The sequence below is a fragment of the Cyanistes caeruleus genome, chromosome 6 (genome assembly GCF_971803275.1).
Source record: "Cyanistes caeruleus chromosome 6, bCyaCae1.hap1.1, whole genome shotgun sequence".
Lineage (NCBI taxonomy): Eukaryota > Metazoa > Chordata > Aves > Passeriformes > Paridae > Cyanistes > Cyanistes caeruleus.
In genome coordinates this window covers 54,968,627-54,994,709 of record NC_141706.1, presented here as the reverse complement: position 1 = coordinate 54,994,709, position 26,083 = coordinate 54,968,627, and the positions used below count along the sequence as shown (strand labels likewise).

At 36.4% G+C, this 26,083-nt stretch overlaps 1 protein-coding gene across 24 annotated transcripts in view; it reads right to left on the bottom strand.

Moving 5' to 3' along the window:
• Positions 1 to 10,573: 10,573 nt before the first annotated feature.
• The window catches only part of PAPOLA (poly(A) polymerase alpha), a 43,325-nt gene continuing 27,815 nt past the window's right edge, over positions 10,574 to 26,083 (bottom strand). For 8 of the 24 annotated variants that reach the window (XM_086893849.1, XM_086893854.1, XM_086893856.1 and 5 more), the window contains 8 exons: positions 24,921 to 25,030; positions 22,175 to 22,296; positions 21,028 to 21,170; positions 19,627 to 19,727; positions 16,945 to 17,165; positions 16,509 to 16,574; positions 14,849 to 14,923; positions 10,574 to 12,764 (listed from right to left, as the gene is read on the bottom strand). In XM_086893849.1, coding sequence (XP_086749975.1) covers positions 12,669 to 12,764; positions 14,849 to 14,923; positions 16,509 to 16,574; positions 16,945 to 17,165; positions 19,627 to 19,727; positions 21,028 to 21,170; positions 22,175 to 22,296; positions 24,921 to 25,030 — 934 coding nt within the window. In that variant the 3' untranslated portion in view covers positions 10,574 to 12,668. Of the gene's footprint in view, positions 12,765 to 14,576; positions 14,679 to 14,848; positions 14,924 to 16,508; positions 16,575 to 16,944; positions 17,166 to 19,626; positions 19,728 to 21,027; positions 21,171 to 22,174; positions 22,297 to 24,920; positions 25,031 to 26,083 lie in introns of all 24 variants that reach the window. The other 16 variants (XM_086893851.1, XM_086893865.1, XM_086893867.1 and 13 more) reach the window with 4 other exon arrangements.

The window sequence follows — 26,083 nt, the reverse complement described above, 5'->3', positions numbered from 1 at the left end:
CACGGTGCAAGCCCAGTATCACACACGCATCATCCAGTCCTTGCAGCATTGCTGCAGACACGGCAGCCAAACACCTTCCCGTTCCGGTGGTTCTCAAGGCTCAGGGTCAGGAAGTGCCAGAGAATTCAGCAAACTAATAAAACATACCCTGCCCAGCAATAGGTGTTGGCATTTCTTTCTTTTCAGATACATGTATCATGTCTCAGTGCTTTAGAAGGAAGCCTGTTGAAACTACTCCTCATCTTAAGAAGTTGCTTTGTCTGCCATCCAAATCTGACAGGATCTGTGTGCTACAAATTTCAGATCGTGACGCAAAACTTACCTCTCAGGATTTTGTCCCCCAGACCAGAATAACATACATGAGACAGCTTGATAAAGATTTTTCTTTAATTAAAGTTGAATAAACATGCACTTAAGAAAAAAAATGTTTCTAAATGAGATGTGGACAACAAAAATTAGATAAATTTCACAGATATTTGTGCAAATAATTAGAACTTCAGATCAGAATTTTAAAATTAAACTGTATTAGATGTATACTCATTATAAGGCCATGTTAAAAAAAGTTAGTTATTCAATTCTAGCTTACAAAATAAGAGTTGGTTAAAATATATTAAAATACTAATTCATTTTATTATACTCTGCAAGATCATTCCTACCATGTGCTTTTTGTGTCTGATTAGGATTAATTATTTTTCCTGAGTAAACAGGGCCACTGCAATAATTTTTGTGTGCAGTTCTGAGTTAAGCAAGGTACTGTAAGGTCAAATCAGCCTGAGTTTGCACAGGATGTTATTGACCTAATAGCATTCCTTCATTACTGCACTGCACTTGATATACTGTTTGATTGCCAGACCAGAAATAGTCGCATTTCCACCACGCATCAACTGATGTATTTTGCCAGGTGTTAGAAGAAACTGAAAAGTAACAACAAACACAATGCAGTCATAATAAAACAAGCACATGCATAATATTACATCAAATTTCCTAACTAAACCTTCAAGAAAATTATATGAAGACAGAATTGTATTGGTGATCAGTTCTTCAAGAATAGTCTCTCTTCTACTTCCCAACCCCTAAGTAAGCTATGTCCCTATTCCTACACCAGGAATAGGCAACAGAATCACTGACTGGAGAACAAAACTTGTTAAATTGAGCTGTGTTCACACATTTACCTTTGTCTCCCAAGACCCTGCAGCAGCCTACAAAATGCTTGTTGCCAAATGTTTTGCCATTTTCAGCAAGTATCAGAACAATTGGAGGTGTTTATTCCTGGACCAGTAGACTGCATACAAAGTATGAATCCTCCTGCAGAAGCTAATTTGTAACTGCTTGGAGATCTCCCTCTGCAGTCTGCACTGCAAGACGTGAGTTTGCCAGCACAGCATCTGCAACAATCTTCTCACAAACACAGCAGCAGAGTTAGGAAGGACACTGTTCACTACTGCTTATTGATGCAGCAAGCAAAAACTGATCAATCACCACTGATCATATCATATATCACTATTATAACTAGCAGCATTAACTATTCTTCTAGTAGGAAAAAGAATCAAACCAGAGGCTGCAAGTCTGACACATCCCAAAAGAACATTTCATGCACTAAAAGAACTATGAGAAATAAAGTCACCCTGCTCAAGGCAAGAGCAGTGTCCAGTGTGAAGGTAATACTCTCACATGCTGTACTGTTTTGTACATACAGTGTTTGCATATACTGTAAACTGCAAATCAGATTTCTGCACTTTTCAAACCAGCAGCAAAGGTAGGCACATGCTTTCTGTATTCAGGTGACATGCTAGTTTCAACGAAGTTCTGATGAGAAATAAACTCATTGCAAGTACTAAGCTTAAGGTCCTCTGAGATCTATCTCCATTTTTGTTTATTTCCTCAGCTGTCTTTCATATTCCTGCTAGTCCCATTCCTGATATGTAATGTTTATAAAGGATTGGATAGTCTTTTCTTGGATGCAGATGAGCAAGTCATGAAGAGACATGTTTTACATGCCTTAAGAGATATTAGGTAAAAACAGGAAATATTAAACACAGAAAACTACAGTTTTGAGTCATGACTTTTTTTTTTATTACTATTTAATTCTTTCACTGGGCTAATTGCACAAGGCAGATAATTGTTTTTGCAAAGACTAGGAACAATTTAGTATTGTAGAAAAGCTCTGGTCATTGTCAGAATACAAATTGCAATTATGGCGCTGTATCTGTCTTTCCCCTTGTGAAAGTCTGGTTGTTGTTTGCATTTATCTGGGAGAATCTGATTTAACCCTAGCAATTGCAAAGGGGAGTCAGGCAGAGAGTTTCCTACCTCTTAGCTCCACTGCTGAATTAGCAGGCGACCTTGCACAAAACAACTACTCTGTATCTTCATTTACCCATCTAAACCACACCTATTGTATTTATTTAGCTCACAGGGGCATCAACAGGCTTAATTAATGTTTGCAAAAAGCTTTGAGATCATCAGATGAAAGGTCCAAAATATTTTAAAGTCAATGAGAAAAAAATGGATAGGTGCCAAGAGAGTCAATTGGACAAACGGCTTCTCCTATCAGTATTGTCCATATTTCAGTTTCTAATTTATCAGTGGAATATACACGGCTGTTTAAATAAAGTCTCACACATGTTCCACTGTGTACAGAACCAGCCACCAGTTTGTAGATCCAAAAACAGTTAGAAAGCTGTAAAAGAACACTTGGGAAGATATATTTCAACTCCAACACAAAAGAAGTCCTTTCTCCAGAGTGTTTCTGTACTCAGTAGAAAAATTCCCAGTGGCATTAGCAGCATATACATGGAGTTTGATTTAGTATTTTTTATACTGTAATTTTTTGATCAATGGACACTGAGAAGCATCTTCACTTGACTGTTTTATGAAGAAGAGCTTGAATTTAATATCTGCAGGCATATAACCAGTGCTTCAATAAATAAGAAACTCCCCTTTCCCCAAGGATCCTAATGCTATAGCATCTAGGTCACTGCTATTAACCTCTTCCCTAAGGATTTAGAAATAAATCCAAGAACCCAAGTAAACTCTATTCCTCAGCTGACTGCATCCCCATCAGATGATGCTGTTTTCATAATTTTTCTCCTAACCTGGTGATAAGCAGTTTTAACTTAGAATTGCTCACAGAACAGATCTCAGATATTGCAACATTGTCTTATTCCAGGCAGGACCAGGCCAGTTGAAGATGGACTTGCTCACCCACTCCAAAGCCAAGCCCATCTTCTGTATTTATAGGTTTTAATCGCAACCTGTCTCCCAGAAAAAATGGTTTTAAACACGCTCACGTGGGAAGGGCAAATGCTGCGTTAACCTCTCTCACAAAAATACAGCTAAAGAGGCCAAGCTTTGCATACTGTGTGGTGCCTCTTACTGAGACAGGCTAGCATAGTAAGATAAAAGATGTGGACAGCAAGCAAAGCATTACTGGCAATCATTCAGCAAAGCACACTTTAACACAACTCCCACTAGGTTCAGTTTTTGCAGCCTCAGTTCAGACCCCCAGGTAGAATAAAGTAGGAGGAGTTCTTTCAAAATACCAGGACTACTTAGAAGAGTGCTGAAAGCAAACAACAAAACATTGGAAGGTGTTCAGAAGATCTGAGGAAAAATGGGATCACCATAGGGCACATCCTACTTCCTAGTATAGGAATACTGACACTTGTTCCTGGATTAAGTCAGCCAGCCTACACCTAGTTGTCAAAATGACAGAGGAATCTCTGTGTTACTTCCACATTTTCTCCTGTGGTGTTGCACAAACTAACCCTCAAAAGGTGGTGGATTTGAACCTCCAATCTTTGCTTAGGCTAACACCAATATAAACCAAGGTAGTGCTGCTGTGCACTGGTGGAGCAAAGCACTGCCTTCTGCTGCTCTGACATACTTTATTAGAAAACATGTGGGTTTGGGTCTTCTTTTTAATCAACAGAAAAATAGAAATGCAAACAGTGAACAGACTCATACAATAATGCCTCCTCCAATTTTCAGACATACGCTTCCATATGAAAAATCTGAAGCTTGGACAACTAGAAAAATTCCTAAGTTGAACATAAGCCAGTCTTCCAAAGACATCCTCAACTTCACTGGTTTGGTTTACAAGGTGAAATAGATCACAGATCAGCATCTTTAAGGAAAGGGTTAATAACATTTGGTGTATGTGCCTTAAACAGGGCTCTCTTGTGAAAGTTGTGGCAGAAAACATTGACCTTTGTGTGGAAACTTGTTGCAGAAACAAAGCAGCAAAGTTTCAGTTTCGGCCTTGATACTTCTTGCAGCAATCTTCCACTGTCATCAGACAAGTGCAAACTGTGCCAGCTGGGTTACAAACAGGACACTTGACTTTGGGGAGATTTGCCTCATACGACCCCCAGGGCAGACCCCTGATGACCACCAAACCAAGACCAGAACATGTGACATGATGAGACCCCACCCTACCTTCACCTTGCACTAATGAGGGAGCGTAAAAGAGCGATTTGGTGAGTGAACCGGGCTGGACCCACCACCACAAAGGGGACCAGGGCACTGAAGGACCGAAGGGACACTGCTGGATCCATGGAGGTGACCATTTTCTGCTTGCTCTCTGTCACCTTTTCTTTTCCCTACACACTTATCACTACAAATTAAGTCAGTATTATCAAGCTGGTATTTGGTCTCATTTGCACTTTAATTTGGGCAGGGGGCTTTTATAGCAACATCTTTAGTTTGCATTAGCAGAAGCTGAAAAACAGAGCTAAAATTTCTTCTCAGATATGTTATACTCAATATGCATCACACCAATGTATCAGTGAGCCAGAGAACCTTGAGACCATATACAAGCTAACAGAAAGGACAGGATTAAGTAGCTGATGACCGGAGTGAAAAACATAGAGCTAAACCTCTATTTTTCCTGGGGAAAAACCACCAAATGTGGGTGTGTTTATATTAAAATACTTTTTTTTTGAAAGGCAAAATAGGATGCAGTGTGTCTTCAAATAAAAACAGCACCCAATTGCCCAATTTTGTTGTTTTCCTCTACTGTAAGATTGTTCTAATAGCATGCACAGGAACCTTTCCTCCTTCATGCTCCTTAGAACTAATTTACAGCAGGATATAAAGATGATATATCCATTACAAAACAAAGAATGGAAAACTAGAATACAAGTGTCAAGCGGTGTGTGATTCATGCCTACAGGAGAAACCAACAGAACAAAGTATCTACTATATGAAAATCCCAAGACAGTCTCAAATGCTAACAGTCAGTCTTTGTGAAATGTCTGATAACCACTAATCTCATTTCTTATAAAAAAGGTTGAAGCAAGGAGTCACTAGCCCCGCCAAGGTCACACATACCCAAGTCTGGATCACAATTTAGGTTTGGCTTTGCTGTGAGCCAGCCTTTCAAACAAACTGCTTTGAACTACTGTAGTGATGAGTTATTGTTGGGATTTGTGTGTTTTGCTGACACATTATATAATATTTCTTATAAAAATTGTTTCACCTTTAAAATAATATGCATTCCCTTTTAATTTTGAAGGAAATAAATCACTAAAATTATTTCATAAGAGGAAGCATCAAGATGAGGTGTTACAGCTGAAGAACAAAAACACTGATGACACACAGCATTGATGAAATGCACAAGAATGGACAATTCATTCCAAAATTTCTTTGAAAGTTTTTGATGTTTTCAGGTAAAGCATGTTTCATTCAGTTTGACACATAACAGTGGGTGCTGAAAATACAAGTTAGTGATACTGGAACACTAAATAATAATAAAAGCTAAAGACATCTCTATTTTAAACAAACCTAGAAGCCTATTTGCCTAATGAATGCTCAGATTACCCTTGAAAATCTAACAGACCAGAAAGGAAAAAACACACTACAGTAATTGCAACAACTCAAAGTGTGGCTTCCATGCATTTTTAAAAATACAGCTTATAGTAAATCAAACATAAAGGCATTCTTTAAGCCTTAAAAAAAAAAAAATCCTAATAGTACTACATCAAACTTGCATTTTGACTTTATCTGCAAAGACACAACATCTGGTGTGCTTCTGGCTAGACAGCTCCTATTCAGAGCAACCACTGTTGAGGCTATCAACCATATCAACCAATTCCTACACCTTAGAACAAATATAAATGCAAGTGTGTTAGCCTGCAACCCTACCTAAAAAAAACAAACAAAAAAAAATCAACAACAACAAAATAAAACATCTTAGAGCAATTAATTTACAGACTTGAGATTCTCCAATTAAGCTTTCATTTTCAGGAAACATAATTTGCCCCACTTTTAAAGTACCCTAAGTAAAGACAAAAAATTAAAAAGCAGGAAAAAATGCCTTGTGCCTACACCAACTACTAAAAACAATTCTACTAAATTAGCTGAACACGTTTTATTTACAGCAATTACTATAAATATTATTTCATCCCTATTGAAGTCAAAAGTTCATGGAATAGAAGCAGCTCTTTTCTTAGTGTTTTGTTGTTTGAGAAAGAATACATTAATTCGTTAGTAAACTACTAAAAAAATTAGAAATTACATCCTGTGGGAAATATCCTGGAAAAGTCTATACTAGTATTTGTATAATTTGTCCACAGAAAATGATCTACCACCTCTTAAACTGCAATCAGACCAAAAAGATTGATCTTCCTCCCATAAATACATTGAAAAGCAAAACACTGAAACTGCTTTTTAAGGCAGTTTTCTTAACTCAGGTTGTGAGGATCTTTTTTATCTCACTGCCTCCAAGGACTAGATGCTACAAGGAAAAAAAAAAATACTCCCAGTTGAGACACTGCATTTAGTAATCACTAGTGAACAGAAAATCCACACACTGTTCTGGGTAGTTGTAAGAAACAGTAGGAACAATCACTAATAACTCTAATACACGGTGTGAGCAGATGGCCTAACCTATCAAACGTTTTATCAGTCTCACTGTTTTTTACATTGTAAGGGATAAAACTTACAGATAATAAACTGTGGCTGAGACAATGAATGCTTCCATCCATCATCCTGGGCTTCTCTTATTCCAACCATGTGACTTAGTTGAATCAAGTTTATGATATCTTGGCATGAGATTCTTACAGAAGCTAATATCTAGACTGAGTACATGTGTAATTTATTTATTCCCCATAAAAGCCAAAATGTTAATTTTAAGAATCTCCATTTCACTTAATTGAACCAGATCACAAGAAAATATTTCAAAATGCTTAGGAGATCATTCTCAAAAAGTTCAGCCTTTATATCACTGTTGAAACTGTGTTTATTCTCAAGAAGACAACAAGTTTTTAAAAAATTGCATGCTGATCCTAAATAAGAGAAATCTCACTTTAAGAGCACAAGCTCAAAATCTAATTGAAATCCTTGGTACAAGCTGCAGCTCCTCTCCCCACACGCTGAACAGGCTTGGCACAGCGTCCAGGCATGGCCGGCTCTCTGCTGGGGGCAGCGTTCTCGGCTGTGAAGGCAGAGCGTGCCCTCTGTCACTCATGGCGAGCAGTCCTGTCCAACTGTCTCTTTTCAACAACTTTATCATCAATCTCTTTATTAACAGCTCCGCTGCAGACTGAGAACGCAAACAAGGACAGCGCGCATGCCAGATTTCTGGAAGCACACGGCACAAGACACCGCTCAGGGCACGCAGCGAGGAATTCTGGAGCAGAAGACGTAGCGCAACTCTTCCACGTTCTTTCAAGAAGTATCATATTTATTATGTTTACTTAGAAATTTAATTCTATTTGGGGAGAGATGGGGAGACAGGGAAGTTGTTTCTCAAACATCAAGGATTGCCCACCTTGCCTCCAGTTTTGTCTTTATGCCATTTCAAGTGTCCGATCAACAAAAGGTACTTGACCAAAGATTCCATTCAACTTCAATACTTCTGTTTTAGGTCAGTGAAGCACTGAAGCAAGTGCCAAAGAAATAACCTCAGACAAACTGAAAAGTTTCACAAATGTATAGACTTTAGGCATGCAAAAATTTACCTAAGTAACCTTATTCATATATAGGAGAGCAAAAAGGGCATTTGCACTTGTAAGCTGCCCAGTGTCTGTGGGGGCCACAGTCATCATGGGGCAGTCTACATGCATTGGCTAGTTTCTTAAATAAATAAATGCAGCTTTTCTTACCTAATAAGCCAGGGCTTTTATCACCTTGTATCAACAATAATTTTCCTCTTTATCCCCTCCTATTACTTTCATGGATTCTAGCTCTTTAGAGACAGTAACTTAATACAAAACCAAAGCTTAATACTATCTACATATACCACAAAATATTTTTTCCCAACCATTACTATACCCTTAAATTTGACTTTAATATAGTGTGCAGGAAATTTGTCATTATTTTACACATTGCACTAGAACAGAGACTGTAAAAATATTGAGGTAATTAAGATATACAGACCTGCTGATAGGACCTGTGATCTGGTTAATTCAATAATATAATTCATAATTAAGTGTGAAAGGCAGAAAAAAACTGCCTAAAGACAGCATTCCAGAATTTAGTTAGCACAACAAAAATATACCTAAACTTTATTTTAAAAAAATCCTTAGTTTAAATATCCAAAACACAGATGGAATATCCAGCAGTGGTTCGCCATATTATCTTTTTCATAAAAAAGTCCTCTGAAGTTTCATATTAGTTTGCATTCTTTTGGTGGCAGTATTAGCTGATGTTTGTAGATATTTCAAATTATTATTTTGCACTTTGTAAGTGTATCAAACTGCATCTGCCTCTACCAACAAAACCAAGATGGTTTGTTTCTACTGAACAGACACTTAATACTACTATGATTATTAAACTAGAATCAGTTTAATGATTTGTATGAATTACTGACATTTTTCCAGTATTAACACTGGATCTGTAAGAAAGCAAACCCACTAAGTATTCATAAGTGTATATATAATATATATGCATTCAGACATTTCTGACTGTGCCATCAAGACCTGCATAATAACTGATGAAATCTGGTAAGTATTGTTCAGCCACAATGATGGCAGAGAGATTAATCATAGCAAAGGTACTTGACTAGTGTGTTCATCAACTTACATAAATGATGCCAGCACCACTACAACATGCAAAATATCTTTTGTACAAATGCACACAGCTTCCAAATAATATCTATTATGAGGATAAACATACTCTGCTTCCTCAGTAACTACCACAGTAGTTTTTCGTGCATTTAAGTATAGGTTCTGGCTCAGAACCAGTATCATATGTTCTTGCTATGATGAATTACTTTTGGTTATTCTAGATGCTGAAGAACTGTTTCATCTTTCAGTGTTGATAAAATTAATTCCCCCATTAAGATACATTTACTAACAATTGAAATTCCTTACTACTCAGTTACCATATACTTGTAGTTACAAGTTTAAAAAATTTACAGTTTAAGAAAAACCCAAAACAAAGACACTGCCCCACAAAACTAAGAAATGCACTAAGAAGTGCATTTAATAAGAAGTGGCATGCACACATATTACCTACAAGGAAGCACAACTTTAGCTAGAACTCATCAACTCAAATGTCTGATTCCAATCAGTATGTCTAAAGCCATCTGTTACACCATGGCTTATTAATGTTAATTATTTTGGCTACAACAGTAATTTTCAGCTTCTTGTTTGCAGATCCTTATGAGTCAGTGAACTTAATTCAGGAGGTTGCTGATGGGCTACTTAGAAAAACAAGCTATTGAAACCTATTGGCAGTAGCCTGAAAAACATTGAAGAGAAATTTGTGTATCTACTAGCAGATCTTTACTGGTCAGAAAAAATAAAAGACAAATTAAAGCCAAAAGTAACATCATCAGCTGTGATGAAAGGGAGATGTGGTGGGCAGGATACAAAAATGATGAATTTGTTTTAAACAAGACAATCAATTGCATGCTGTGAAAAATATATACAATAGAAAGGCTTATTGTTTTAGGCAGGGCAATTATAATATGAAGACCATAATCATCAGTGGTTTTAGCAGTTAAAGAAATTTTAGTCAAAAGGAGACTACTTATTATAGTTACTCACATCAAGCATTTGGAGGATTGGGCTCATGCTGATACAAAGATCAATCAAGTGATGCACAGCTACTTGCAACTTTTATTTCAGGACACGCTTAAACTACTTAACAAGAAGAGAAATAGTGCCATCTGCTGACGTAAGGAATAGGCACTTGCAAGAAAAGCCTGAGGTGCCAAAACTCTTGCAGCCAATGTTTTTAAAAAAATGAAGTTCAAACTTTTGCAGAAAACAGTGTACCCCCAAATTGTCTAGGCACATGATTCTTCTAGTTTTGTCCACTTCAAAGAATTTAGGATGGAGGAATGGAATGGATGGCCTTAAAATGTTATGTGTGTTTCTGGCAACTCTGCCCCCGTCAAAACACTGCACAATTCACAAGCTTTCCCTTTAATAGCAAGAACCCAACATCCTTCTGAGTGTCACTTCCACTTCCTATAGCAAATGTAAATGAATGCTCTCTAAATAAGCATTATCTACTATATTTCCTTTAGGCCATACCGTATTTTGCCTTAGCAGAAAATTTAAGAGCTAAGTAAGAATTAAGAAAATAAAACCAGTTTAGTACATTCAGAAAAAGCAGACAACCATGGGATTGTGCTGTTTTTTATTGTGTTTTCAATGGAGAAATACATCATCTGTTTACAAAATAGCTCTTGAAAAATACAAGGAGTACAGATACTATAAAACAAAGCAAACTCCAGTCATGAGACACTACGTACATCATGCGAAAGCAACAGTCTGATCTCCAGGTTATGAAAACTAGAATTAAAAAGTCACTATACAGAAAGGTTCCAAGTTTCCAGCTTGGCAAAACTTGGGTGCAGTTACATGAAACGTTTAATAAAATGAAAAAAGATTTTCTGATGTGTAAACAAAATGACAAGACTAAATTTGTGCCTGGCAATTTCGATCTAAACTCCATAGCTACACAAAATACACAGACAGCTTGTACACTTCAACTGTTAAGATATAACCTTCTTTGGGGGGTGGACGACAGCAGGCTGCACAGGGCAAGGAAAAGAGAAATATTGTATACTAGACATCTTAGACGAATGGCAAAAAAAAAAAACCCTTCAGTTACTGCACAGCCTAAGTAAAAGATAAGCTACACTCTGACTTTGGAGAATTAATTTAGAAGGATAAGGGGAAGAGTGTAAGTAATTTAACTTGTAACATGAAAGATGCTTGTGTAATAGGATGGAGCACAATGGGAGAAGGGAGTTCATAAAACATGCTAATCAAAGTATGGGAAGTATGATTTGACATCCCACGTATTTCAGACTTAAATAATAGTAACATGAAGTTTGTTATCTACATCTGGTATTACTGTTGGTATCCCTCATGTTCCTCAAATACTGCTGTTCTTTGCCATGAGAGCTTCAGTTCTTTCAAAAGAAAAAGTTCTTACTTTTTTGATAGGACTACAAGAACAAAAAATAGGAGTAAGAGAGCTTACTAGATGTCAAGTGCTTACTAGAAATATGATTTTTAAAAATTTGGTATTGTTCAGTATGTAAAACTACTTGTGATGAACTATCTAAAAATAAAAAGGTTAAAATTCTTAGGGAAAAATCTTTTTGCCTTTATTCAAAATTTTAAGTTTTTTAATGCATACGGGACCTTTATGGAGTGTACAAAAATTATATTTAGTGATTCAAAGGCCATCAAGACAGGTGGTGTATTTCACAGGCACACAATATTTACCTAAACACTTTAGTCATGGGACAATTTTTTAATTTGTGCCTAGAGGCCACAAGGTATTGGAACTAGGTAAGGGGCAGGGGGGAACCCAAATGAGTACATGGCTTGTTTTTATTATGTATAAATAACTATTGTTCTCTGTGGTGCATACAAGCTGAAAAAAAATAATTAAAAAAAAAAAAACCCAAAAGAAAACCCCCAACATTAAATGCAAAAGCTTTCCCCAAGAAATAAAGGGATAAAAAAAGGGAATAAGGAGTTCAATTAGCTCAAAAGAAAGTTTATTTACTGTTTGATTGCTGATTTGTATGCACCTTAAAACAATCCTATAAATAAAAGTAGACCACATCTTAATCATGTCCCACCAATACCAAAACTTCCCAATTACTTTCTCAACTTAACGTCTTATGACCCCAAGATTTGACAATACATTTTAAAGACTTACTGCTGCTTGATGGCAGTTGAACTAAATATATACTATACACTTTGCTTTCAATGTATAGTATATCACAGAATGTCATCCAATTTGCAAATTACTACTATTGAAGAGACTCTTCAATAAAATGAATTACATCAGCTAAAGAGCTAAAATTAGTCATACTCCAATAAAAAAGTACATAAAAGTGCATTTAAGGGATTCTTATGCCAGTTTTATCTCAATTTTGAAACAATGCATCAAACAAATTCAATCAGAATGTCAAATATGGCTACAAATAGTGTTCATGTTTTTAAAGGCAGTAATCCTTCGAAATATTTAATGTAACTGTTGCTAACACATTAATTGTACTCCTGGCTTCACATACTAACCTGGACTTCCAATCAAGCGGCGACTTTAGTCCAGAAAGGGAAGTGCACAACATATACCTAAATCCATTTGCGATTATGTTCTAGTCTTGCACCCTCCGTTCTCCTTTTTTTTCTAGCATTAGAAGACAACAGGTTGAGTTGGCAGATACTGTTTATGGACCCCTGAGGTGGTTTTTACCGGTTCAATCTCAATTTTATTGAATTCTTGATAACAGGAATAGGATTTGCAGGAAGAGCAGGGATATCTGAAAGGTCTGTACTGGGTGTTTTCTGAAAAGAAAAGAAGTTTGGTTGTATTTTAACTCTAAAAATATAAAAGCAAAAATATTGTAGTAATTGGCATTAACTTTCCAAAAAAAAATATTTAGAAGACCTTTTAGGAATATATGAAAATAATTACAGACTATAAAGAGAGAAACAGGTATTTCCTTTGCCTACACAGTCTTTACTAAGGAAAATTTCTACAAGGATCTTAGCGTGCATTTCCTTTTTTGATAATTGCAAGAAATTAGGAAGTGCTGCAGATAAAGTTGGGCCTATTAACAACCTGTATTATAGTACAATATCCACATAATAAGGGTACTTGATCAGTCACATCTACTATCTGAGCTACATGTTTAGTATTTAAAAATGCCTCTTAACAATTCAGTGTTAAGTCTCTGCCCTTACAGATGAGTAATGAAAAACAGCTCCCAATCCCAAGTGTCTGTGTTTGTACATTCACATTCCAAACTGTTGAAAAACTCTACTGTCAAATTTCCAATTTTTCATATTGGTTCAGATTTACATGAAAAAAGTGTAACAAACTCTAAAAAGGTACTGTATGAATGTGTTTAGAATTCCACCTTGATAAAAATCTGAACATTTTTTTCTCACTTAAAAGACTTAAATAGCATTCAGCAAAATTATAGCTAAAACAAAAGGAAAATGCAGAAAAGAAAGACTCTCAAGAATCAGTGAGATTCATTAATTTCTCACTTACTACATGCCTCTATGGCTGGGGTGGTTTATTTTTTTAAGTATTTTCACTGCCACTGTGGCACATTATTTGCCATCCCAGTGACCCAGTTATTATACAATACTTCACATCATTTATCACAAAATGTTTTCTTACATTATAAATGTTCAAAATTTATATAAGGTACATTTGATATATGGGGAAAATGCATTAAAATTACTGTTCTTAATTGCTGCTTTATTAAATATAAATCAATCAAGGTAACACGGACTGACAGGAGCAAAGCACAAAGTAGCAAGGACCCAGGGCAAAATAGTTCCGAACCTTGCATCACCCCTGTCCCTGGTTGGTGCTGATCTGCAGTTTGATGTGTTGCTATTTTCTGCAACATTGGTAGTGTTTTAAACAAAGCCAACAAGAACACTGAAAAATGACAGAGGAGGCTCACCATCCTTGGTAGTTTCCAGATTACTTTTGCTAAAGTAACAATCACACAATCTGTAAAAAAACTACAAAGCTTTATATAATCCCCAACACCAATAGACAAAATAAAACTGGTGTACTTACTAAATGATCTAAAAACTTCCCTGAAGCAGTTTAGGAAGTCCATATAGCACCTACAGTTTTTGCCAAACAATTTTGCTATCTTTATTCAGTACTGCTTATACAGTTCAAAATGTCCAGTAAGAAATACCATTATTACTATTGCAACAATCTTCATTTTCAACCAACACATTCACTACACATACTTTAATGATTCAAGCATGCATAAAGTGCTTGATAGCGATACTTGAATCAGGGGAGTATTAAGAGAAGTTTAAAAATGGTAGTAAGAAACAGATGGGCTTTCTAGAAGTTGTTACAATACTAGAAACAAAAATTTAAGTCAGTAATACAGAATTCTTGCTGTTTTCCAAAGGACTTTACACTGCTAATACCAGCTGGCTAAGGAGTGACAAGGTTACAACTTGTCTCTCTTATCACATACTAGCATCTGAAGTTACATTTCAGTTATCCTCTACCTGGGTATCTTTGAGAAGCAGCTATTTAAAGCACTTGTTTCCTTGTTAGAAAGGATTATTCTGTGATGTGCAAAGCACAAAGGAATAAACTGAGGCCCTTACTTTGAAGGCACAATTCAGCAGAGCGAATCCAGCTTCAGTCAGTTTGTATGGCAAGCCATACATGTTTAGCTACAATGCACATTCATTAAGATCAATGACCATCTAAAACACAAAAATTGTGACAGTAACAACAAGTAGCTTTCCATACAATGAATTTATATTTAAAATTATACATTTATTTTTAACATCTGGACTCATTTCAGTTTCAACTCTTTCACCACAGATTAGCACACAAACATATTACATGGCAGTATTGTTGTTTAAAACAGTACCTGAGGAGCTTGCAGAGAAGTTGTCTGAAGAGTTTCTGTTTGAGAATTAACATTCATTTCTGTCTCAATTTGCTCCTAAAAAAAACCCAAAAGCATCACCACAGTTACACCACTTCCAATGAGCTACTTATATAGAACACCTAGAACTCCAAATTGGTTTACATTGTGCATATACAGCAAAAGAAAGATACAAGCATCAGTGCTTGCTGCATTGACACCTTTCCTTTTATGATGCAGGAATCACCACACTGGAGAACGTTTCACTTATTAGGGATTTTACATCAACACAAGCTATATCCCTCATCAGTTGTCACTTGTTTAACCAATTAACACCTTTTATAAAGAATCCTATAGCAAAATATTACATGCCATACAACTCACTGAAGACAAAAAGTGTATTCTCAAGGAAAATCATTTGAAAAGCTACAGAATTTGTTTAAAAATTCAACAGCTTTTGCCAATCTGCCAGGAAAGTTTTCCTGCTGCTTTAATGGGTTGAATCGGCTTTCTATATGAATAGGTGAGTGTCAGAGTTTGATTTTCAGGTACAACAGTGGGACTACAAGCTTAAAGCAGGACAATGGCATATTCTGATTTTAATAAAAACAGTCTGCTAGTTCAAAGTGTACAATTTAGTAAACATACCCTAAAAAACACAATGCATTTTAATGGATGAAAACCTATGTTTACATTAAGAAATTTAATTCCAGCATTTCTTTCAATAAATATTAAGGACAGACTTAGAGGAGACTGCCAATAAAAACTAACAGGATTACCTATGTCTTTTATAACGATCTGTATCCAGTGGATCTATTTTTGAAGTGAGGATTAAGTGCTTACATGTATTTCTGCCCTCACCTATTTTAAGTTCAGAGACATTGCAAGGTGACTACCTAACAAGATACAACTCCTTGCTTAAGGGTGTTGGAGCTATAAACCAAAGAAGTTACTTTGAGTGTAAGCGTAATTTCAAGAGTATTCCAGAGACAACAGAATGTGCCCCATTAAACCTGCAAAATCCCAACTGGAGTGCTGCTATCGTAAAGCTTGAAAGAAAGCAGAAAAATTGTCTGCTAATTACAAGATACTGGAGGGGCACATTGAATCTCCAAAGTCCCCTAACAATATGCTGTAACCTCACACAGTAATTTCACTGCCAGAGAAGATTTACTTACTATCACTTGAAATTTCTTTATCTAAAAAGTGAACAAGGTGGCTGGATTTAGGATTCTCAACCCAGTGCACACTCCAAATAGAACACATAGGACAATTCTTCTTTCACTAATTAACATACATCAGGTTTGGAATGCAGGAAAAACATGGCATATTGGCGTGTCATTGATCTAAAGTAGCAAACCGAAATAAAAATATCGTGACTAATTTTTTCGCCATGCATAATACCATGTGAATGACTAGCAAAGAAATGACAATCCTATGTGGTTAGGGATTTAGGCTCAACTTAGCATGGCAGCAGGCAATGGACTCCATCAATACAGACATAAACATCAAAAAAAAAAACTATTTCATTTTGATATCTTTCCTGGAGAGTCTGTATCTAGACACACTCTTAGTGATTCCTAGAGAGAAACACAGTAATTTTCCCATTTCAATATACACAAATTTCAATATACACAAAATGATATAGTGCAGGAATAGATACCTTAGTTTCCATTTTTTCATGTTCATTCAAATCTATACAGCTAGTATCTTCACTTATTTCATCCTGCTGAAAAGCAAATACAATAACTATCACAAATCATAAAACTGTATTTTTAAAAAATCAACAAGAAAATAAGGCCAAAGTGTTTAAAAGGACAGAATTAGTTGTAAGACTTAGCATATAATAGGCTTACCAAAATAATTACTTTTAAGATAAGAATTTAGATTCTAAGCATTTATGCTAATGCAGTATGTGTCATGTGATGAGTATCAACAAAATAAAAATACTAACACCGTGGCAAGCTGAAAACATCAAGCAGCACTGCAAACAGAATAGGAAATATCTGAAACTTGGAATATGAGAATCAGCACTCTGTGTGAAATGAATAGTCAATGTTTTGAACACTGCTATGGTACGATCTCAAAATCTCAAATACCTCTTCAATTTTAATTTTCTTAGGAGACTCTTCTTTATGGGGAGAAGATGTCCTTTTCACTGCTGCGACAGGGCTAGGCATTTTTGTTGCAACATTTCCTGAACTTCTTGGTGATGGATTTAATAGATACGCTGAGGGAACAATTCTAGAGATGGTAGGCTTTGGTGGTGGAGAAATGGCTGGTTGTGTGGCAGTTTGAGGAATGCTTTCATTTGAAGTACCTATGGACAAATAATTTAAAGATCTTCAACAAGAGAAGTCGACACAATCATTTCAGTTCAATCACTGGTATTTTTGGTCTCTAATCAAAACCCCTGACATCAAGCAGGCATCAAGAAAGTGGTACAGTTAATGGTGTAAGCATTATGTATGGAACAGCAAGTGGGCATACATTACACAGTTTAGTTCCAAGCTCATTCTTGAGCTTGAGTGCACCCTCAGCAAGTTCACTGATGGCACCAGGTTGTGTGGTGCAGCTGACACACTGGAGGGACAGGATGCCATCCAAAGGGACCTGGACAGGCTGGACAGGTGGGTGAATGCAAATCTCTTGAAGTTCAATAGAGCGAGTGCAAGGTCCTGTGGCTGGGTTGTGGCAATCCCAGGCACACCCACAGCTGGGGCAGAGAAGTGACTGAGAGCAGCCCTGAGGAGAAAGACTTGGGGCCAGTGGCTGATGAAAAACTCAACATGAGCAGGCAAATGTGCTCGCAGCCCAGAAAGCCAAACGTGTCCTGGGTTGCAGCCCAAGGAGTGTGGGCAGCAGGTGGAGGATTTTTCCCCTCTACCCTGCTCATGTGAGACCCCACCTGGAGTGCTGTGTACAGTTCTGGTGTCCCCAATATAAGGACATGGAACTGTTGAAGCAAGTCCAGAGGAGGCCATGAAGTTGACAAGAGGACTGGAGCACCTCCCCTACAAAGATGGGCTGAGAAAGCTGGGGCTGGTCAGCCTGGAGAAGAGAAGGTTGCACAGAGAGCTCACAGCAACCTTCCAGTACCAGAAGGGGGCCTACAGGGAAGCCAAAGAGGGGTTCTTTGCCAGGAACTGAAGTGATAGGACAAAGAGCAATGGAGACAAACTGAAAGAGGTGTTAGGAAGAAATTCTTTAGTGCGAGGCAATGAGACACTGGAACAGGTTGTCCAGGGAGTTTTTGGATGCCCTGACCCTGGCAGTATTCAAAGTAAGGTCAGTTAAGGCCATGAACAAACTGGTCTAGCGGGAAGTGTCCCTGCCCATGACAGGAGGGGTTGGGTTAGATGATCTTTTAGGTCCATTCCAAGCCCTTAACACATAACCCTGAGAAAGAATTCCTGTAAAAGACACAGGGTAGCCATGGCAATGACTCTCTGCTTAGCCTAATTAACCCTGCTCAAGGCAGGCTATAGGAGCCCAGACAGAGCTCTGCATAAAACAGCTGTAGTATTTGTGGTACCTGAAGAAATTCTACTGCTTCTGTACTCAGCCATATATATGCATTGCCAAGACTGCATTAAATCAAATCCAAGAGCAATATGATACTCCCTTTTTCACTCAAAAATGAAGTTTATCCCTTCTCAGGCTTAGATTACCCAGTGACAAACATGAAGTCATCACAGAGCATCAAATAAAGAATTGATATTATATACATCCTTTTGAAAAATGCTCCATATGACAAAGCTCTATCTCATCAATTGCCTACCTCAAACCAATAAGCGCACATAGGGAGATGCTCCAGGATGAGAAAAAATACATTGAGGAAATTTTTCATTAACAACTATCAGGTGATTAACATTTTGATTAACCAAAATATAAGAATGAACAACTTCTGATATGCTTCCAAATCCAAAAACCAGTCACGCCATTTAAGCTCCACTTAGTGCTCATGGACAAACTTACTCACATTGATGCACCTGTGACACGATAAAAATCAGAGAGAAGTAAGACTAAACCATGCCACACATCAAGAGTGAAATGAGAGATTTCATTTTGAAAGGCTAACCAGTCGCTCCCCTTTTCCATCTATTTCTGACTTGCTCCTTGTACACCACTAAAGCTCCATTAAAAAAGAAGAGTAGCTGATTCTAATAGAGTATTTTCACCAGATGCTTTTATTCTTTGACTAAAGAGTCAAATTTTTAAATTATTTTTAAGTAAAGTGTAGTTTTTCTTGCAGAAAATAGAGGATAAAGTCAGCACATACAGCGGGACATATCTGAACAGACATCAGTAAGGAACATGTGTTTCTGCTTACATCTGAGTCTTTTGCATTCCTAGAATCAATTTCATGAAGCACAAGGAGCAGGAACATGGGAGCACAGACTACATATAGACAGTACAGAACCACCTTCAGTTTAACTACAAAATCAATTAAAAGTAAACACGAAAATTGTTCTTCCAGCTTTAGATAATTTTTTCCTCATTTAGCTAACCAAACTGCAGACCTACATTAGGTCATTGGAACACTACTGTTATTGTGAATGGCAAATATAAATCTCTATGAATAAAAGAAGTAAACATCACAGCAAATATTCCTCTGTGATGTTCTGAATCTTTAAGAAATTACTGAACTGTGTGTAAGATGGAGAACACATTACAGCATGTGTTAAGTAAAGACAAGAAGACTCAAGCTGGAAGAAAAACTGCCTTATAAACATTACCAAAAATTCAAAAGAAACAATATGCTATGCCTTTTTCCTTACCCCCTGAGCTTTCACTGGAATTTATTTGTGGCACAGTGACTTCAGAAGCCTGTGTGTTGGTCACAGATGCTGCTGTTACAGCTGGCGCAGGACTGCTTCTGCTAAAAAGAGAAAAATTATGAAATGCTAAAGACATTAGTAAAGCTATGGTGTTACATGATCTGCCTTTCATCACATCATATGTGTGACCATAGCTGGTATTTTACCTACATTACAGAGTAGAACTTATGCCAGTAAAAAGGTAAACATGAGATTGTCAATCTACTATCAAACTCAAGCAATGGAAGCTATTTAAAATATTTCATTTAAATCACTCAATGACAGTTTTTGAGACCAGAAAAATGATGTATTTAAAGGACTGGAAAAAATTAATGCAGTGTCCACCCAAATAATGTGCATGGGAAGACAGCAACTATTTACTGAAGGATGAAACAAAACCAGTGTGGAAGGACTAGAACAAAATGTTTGTTTTTAACTAACACACTGTTACAATGACGATTTGAGTCTAAAATCATCCCAAACAAAGGCCCGGGGCTTCAAGTAACCAACCACAAAAACAATCCTTTTTCCATCTTCAAGAAATTAGGAAGCAGTGTGTGTCTAAAATCAGCCAAGGGTAACTTCCACTTTACCTGTGACATCCTAGGTAATACAGACTTATTTCAATAGCACAGATAGTAGTATCAACTACTGTTAACCATTCACCAAGGAAGACTAACTAAAAGAACACTTGTCAAAAGGACTAAGTATTTCATCCTACACAACATCCTATAATATATGTGTAATAGTGCCGAACTGTAGGAGATTGATACACATAGAAGTTACCATCAAACATGAGACTCTTGAAAGGGGAGAGTACCCTCATTTATTGGGGCAAACTGGAGTTAAGATAGAAAGGAATTAATACAGAAAGTTAGTATTAAGAAAATGTTAATATGTACACTTTGAAGCTACAGTGGGAAATTATGTTCCTAAACTTAACTTGCATAGGTACCATCAGTAACAGCAGTAAACTACTCATTTCCCAGATAAAAAATCTAAACCTCTCTACTGTCTCACACTTGGATCCAAAACCCACAAAATACTTCTTCATCCTCACAACTACTGCTCACTACTTCTCAGCCTCCTACTGCAGGGCCCAAGCTTTTCTATCATCATGTTTTTCTACGCATTTTTACCCAACTTTCTAATTCCTCATTTCAAGTCTAATGCCATGCTCCCTTTATCCCTCAAATTTTACTCTAGTTCTCAAACTGAAATAAGAGTGTTTACTATCTCCCTCCAATCTGGAACGCTCCCAACTTGGTAGAGGTAGTATTCCACATGTGCAGATTCTGTCATGTGTTTAACTCAAGTAATCCAGGAAGAGAGAGCAGCAACAAGACTGAAAGTCTTCATTACCCCTGAGAACTTCCAGAACTGTTCAATGGACTTGTCTTCATAGCACTGGTAGGTGAAGGCACAGACGTGCTGTTATCACTGTCCATAGACAAGTCTAGGCTGCTGTCATTCAGAGCTGTCAACCTGATCCCTTCTGTCGAGTGCTGCAAGTCACAAGGCAAAGGAAAATTCTGTTAGTCTAATTAAAGGTTTAAAAATAAAAAAGAAATTCAAGTTATTTCGAAATACAAACTTAAATGGATAATTTTCAAATCCTTTTACATATAAATAATCCACTATCCTCTCACTACATGCATTTATATTTTCATGTTTGCAACTCTGGCACAGATTTGTCTGAACCAATCATGTTCAAAAACAAACTGCTACTGTATTTGATGATTATATTTTCAGCTTTATTTCAAATTTCTTCAGTTTTGTGGACTTAGAAATACTTTCATTAACTTTAAAGTTAATTATTTACATCAAAACAAACTGATGTACATAAAAAGAATTTAAAGAGGACTTGAACTTAACCTGTGGAGAAGAAAAACCCTTTTCTGACATGGTACTACTAGAAGGGATACATTACTTAATATTTACATTGTTCTCTAGATCTATACTTGGTGTCAAAGTCTTCCTAGACCTTAAAACAGCATTCCATATAAAACAGATATAGAAATGAATCATGTTATACAGCTATACTTAAAAGAATACATAGCAGTGGTTTAGCTATTAAAAAATCCAAGCAAACCTGCATTGCTCTCAGATTAACCTAATACAAATCAGCAGGGATTTTGAATCAGACTGAATTGTTCAATCCAAAATTCCACCTCTTCTTCCTGACTCCACTGAAATTAAACAATAATCCAATGCAGCATCTTAATTAAAAACTAATGCTACCATTCTCATATATGGCCACATGTAAACTATCCAGCCAGACAAGATATTATCCACATTGTTGATATTCGGAGAAATGTAATATTATATTTAGTGCACCTAATAATACTGCTACACAAATTTTGCAGGAAAAATTAAGATCTTAAAATGTGATTTTAATTCTTTGATTAGTAAACCTAAAGATCTAAGTAAACCTAAATTAGTAAACCAAAAAATCAAAAATTTGAGAGCAATGGCATTTTCGTTGCTCTCAAATATTAGTGAAATTTACCTTTTTCTTTTTCTGAAGCACATGATTAGGTAGCAGTTGGTGAAGTTGCTTACGTTTCACATGCCTTGCAGCAATCTTCATATCCATCTCAAACATCTTGCTGTTTATTGCTTGCCTATAAACTACACAATTAGAATAACATTAAGACATATTGAAATATTTTGCAAAGCCCACTTACTTGCCCAGACAGAAGCAATTTGCATTTCAGAGCACTTATTACCCTCAAGAACAAGAATAATGTTTTCTTGTTCTGGAGGAAGAAAAGGAACTGCCTACCATGCCAGCACTGATAGTACAAACACAGACATTAGTTTGGAAACAGGTGACCTGTTTTTCAAGAAAAATGTCTTGCAAGCACACAGTTCTCTGTATTTTTAACAAGTTTTAACCTTAAGAGCTCTGAAGCAAATTCATTTCATCTCAAGGGGACTAAAGACAGAAATAATATTTCCTCATATAGCACTTAAAATTATTTTCCTTACAGGTGGTTTTGTTTATGCAGCTCCTGCAACAAATGGCTTTTAATTCAGGAGTTAAGTGCTCATGTGCTACCTTATGTATTAAAACTACCCGGGCAACTCACAAACCACTACATCTTTATACAAAAATAACTTATGTTTGTATTTTTGCTGCTTCATTGGGCTTTTTTGTTGCTTTAGTTTTTGTTTTTTAATTTTGTACGGTCATTTTGGTAGTTTTGCTTCTTTTTATTTTGTCTAGCGTAACGAGTTATTTCTCTTCACCTCAGAACATCTGCTTCTGGTAAGTTATGGTAGGCGCTTGTACAAGAACTGCGCTAGAACACAGGATGCAGGGTTGACATAAAGCCAGGTAAAAATCCAAAGCTTCTTCTTTCACACTGACTGTCTCCACAACATTGAACAAAAGCTGGGGCAGATGTATGAATAAAAAATGGTTCTGTAGCTCTTAAATACAAAAACTCAAGAGGTATCTCCCTTGTTCACTGTCTACCTTACAAACATTAAGGAATTGCACTGAATAGGCTGTGAACAGGTAATTTAAAAGGTGTCAAGACAGAGGCACACAGTTCAATGAATACTGAGTATTAAAACGAGTACTGCACTATTTCCTGTTATTGAAGAAGCTCATAAAGCCTCTCAATAAAAAAATTATACAGGTTACAGCTAAGGTAGAAGCAAGCTCAATGAAACCAAACATGGTTAAAGCATTCCACATTCCTGACATTAGGTCTTATCAAAGTTTCCATACAAGGAAAACCCAGATCACTCTTCATGTCTCTCTTCCTCCTCCACTAAAAAGCAAGCTATTCTTTAATCTCATCCTGGAAAATAGTTAGTTACTTTTGATAAAATCTTAGGATCTATTCCAAAAGACAGGGCAAAAAAGTCTTTAGGATGGGTTAAAAACAATGAAGACAGACCCACACTAATTTCAGATTAACACCCGTCCCGTCCCCCACCCCAACAGAAATTGTTTACTAGATTGTTACTTCTGGAAGCGTATTCACAAATCGAAAGCTGCACCAGTTTCTGAGGATCTTGATGAAATGCTACTCCACTTGTAAGTGCATATATTTAGACAAACCTCAGGAATATAGTGATAATAAATCACATCAAAAACTGTAAGCGCAAGTTTTAGTCTTTTCATACCAAAAAATCTCTGACAAGTATACTACTGAAATATCTGTTTATAAACAATGAAAGACCTGAGAAACTAACTTCTGAATTCCTTCTCTCCTTCGAAGCAGCAGCCAAGCCACTGTCTTTTCTAAATTCTCAAAAATTAGAATGTTTCTATAGTTTCTACAGTTTCTCCTTCATCAATAATAATTACAAGAACTATTTCAGCTCTCAAGAAAGAGATGTCCCTCTGCAGCTATACATGGCAATAAACAACTTTAAAATGTTGGCATGATTTATAAATATGCCTATAAATTTATTACGTTCACAAGTGTTAGGTAAAAGTGGGGGGGTCAAGGTGTTCAATTGCCTTGCTTCCTCAGACTGAGTCTTAGAAATTCAGAGACTCTGGCTGCATTAGGTAATACTTGAACTTATTCCTTCAACTATGCAAACACAGAATACTTCAGCCTCAACTGTTGTTGTTAAAAAAAAAAAACAACCTGTAAATTATTAGATAAATCTGTCAAAGCTACTGTTCCTGACACTCTGGTGTCACACTCTCCAGCTGTTACCAATTCTTTGCTTACAAAACTTCTTATGTGTGTACTATTTTTGTGAATCAAAAAGCAAACATCAGAAAGTCAAAAAGCTCTCTTCCACTGAGTGCTGGACCTTAAAGTAAAGGTTACTGAATCAATTATCTAGTATGAAATACCATGGAATAAAGGACATTTTGTTAATTCACTGAACAATTCAGTTTCACCAAGTAACAAAAATGTTTAAACTATACTCAAAATTTCTGAGGTTAAGCTTGCTAGCTTGTGTATGATAACTAATTCATCTGTTCAATAAAGATTACAAAATAATGCACCACACTTTTAGTGAGATCTGCAAGATATGTGTAAAATTTTTATCACTTCTAATGAGAACAAACTGAAAGTGATTAGTCTGAAGTGTTTAGGAGCATTAAAACTCATTGAAAATGTGTTTCATTGAATAAAACCCCTAACTCCTTAGCTGAAAGCCTCTGTGTAGATAGAATTCTACTATTATGAGCATTATGAATGAAGACTACATTTTGAGCAAAGTCAGTAATTTCAACAAGTTTATTAATACCAGAACACCTAGAAAGCAAAACTCACCTGTGTCTGTAAAAGACTGAATGTCGTAGGTAAGATCGACACTTAAATTTTCAGAGTTTTCTGTTTTCTTAAACACCAACCCAATCACCCACATTGTACGGTATTCTTCCCTGGAAAATTTTATATAAAACAGTCATGTAATACTGACAGAACTAAATAGCTTCATAAATTATTTGCTGCAATAGACAACAGTTGTACTTTTTAGCTCCAGCAGCAGTAGGAAAGTGGGCATAGAAAGGCAAAACCCAAAGATGACTAAAAATATTCCTTTTTCATTCACAATAGAAAAGTCATTAAACACTACACATCTACCTCCAGCAAATGAACTAAGATCAGTAGATTACTCCATTCAACTGGATGAGAGTAACCGGTTCTCAATTAGCCATAGCAACTATAAAGGCACTGAAAGTAATTAGAATCTATTACCCAATTAAGCAACTTCCATTTTGCAACCTAAATGTGTCTTTAACACTCAAACTTCTTAGCTGTAACTGACCATAAACTGCAGGTTTCAGTTAAAACCTTCCCTTTGACAGCTCCCCTTCACAAGTGAAAGAATGTCCTTTGTATACACTGGGAAGACAACGTTTGCTGAAGTGTTGGCTGCATCAAGTCCTCTGAAATAAGAGCTAATTGGAGCCTCTGATTATGCAGGCAGATGTAACTATACCACCCACTAAAACAGTGATGAGGAGGTACTGCCTGCTTTTGTCCAATTTTGGAACACAGGTGTAACAATTATATAACCTCTAAAAAAAAAGTAGGCCCATACTGTACTTGAGGGAGTTAATGTATGGAAAAGACCCTGTGCAAGGCTAACAAGGCTTTTCACATATCCCAGTAGCAACACATTTTTCCCCTGTTCTCACAGTTTACACAAAAATATGATTCCTTACAAATTAATTACAATGCTATCTTGAAATAAAGTCTTAAAAGAGTTTTCAGCCCCCACACACCTGGAATCACTGTTTTAAGTGGGGGAGGAAATAGTCAAAAAACATTTAAAATCCTCAACAATCTGAAGCACTTTATATTCTCTCCGCTGTTTCCACAACCTGACAAATTCTAACCACAGTCATTATGATTTTAATTATATTCATCCCAACTACTAAATTTTGTAACATCAAATGAACTTAGTTACTCAAGAGCTCCATTCTACAGTT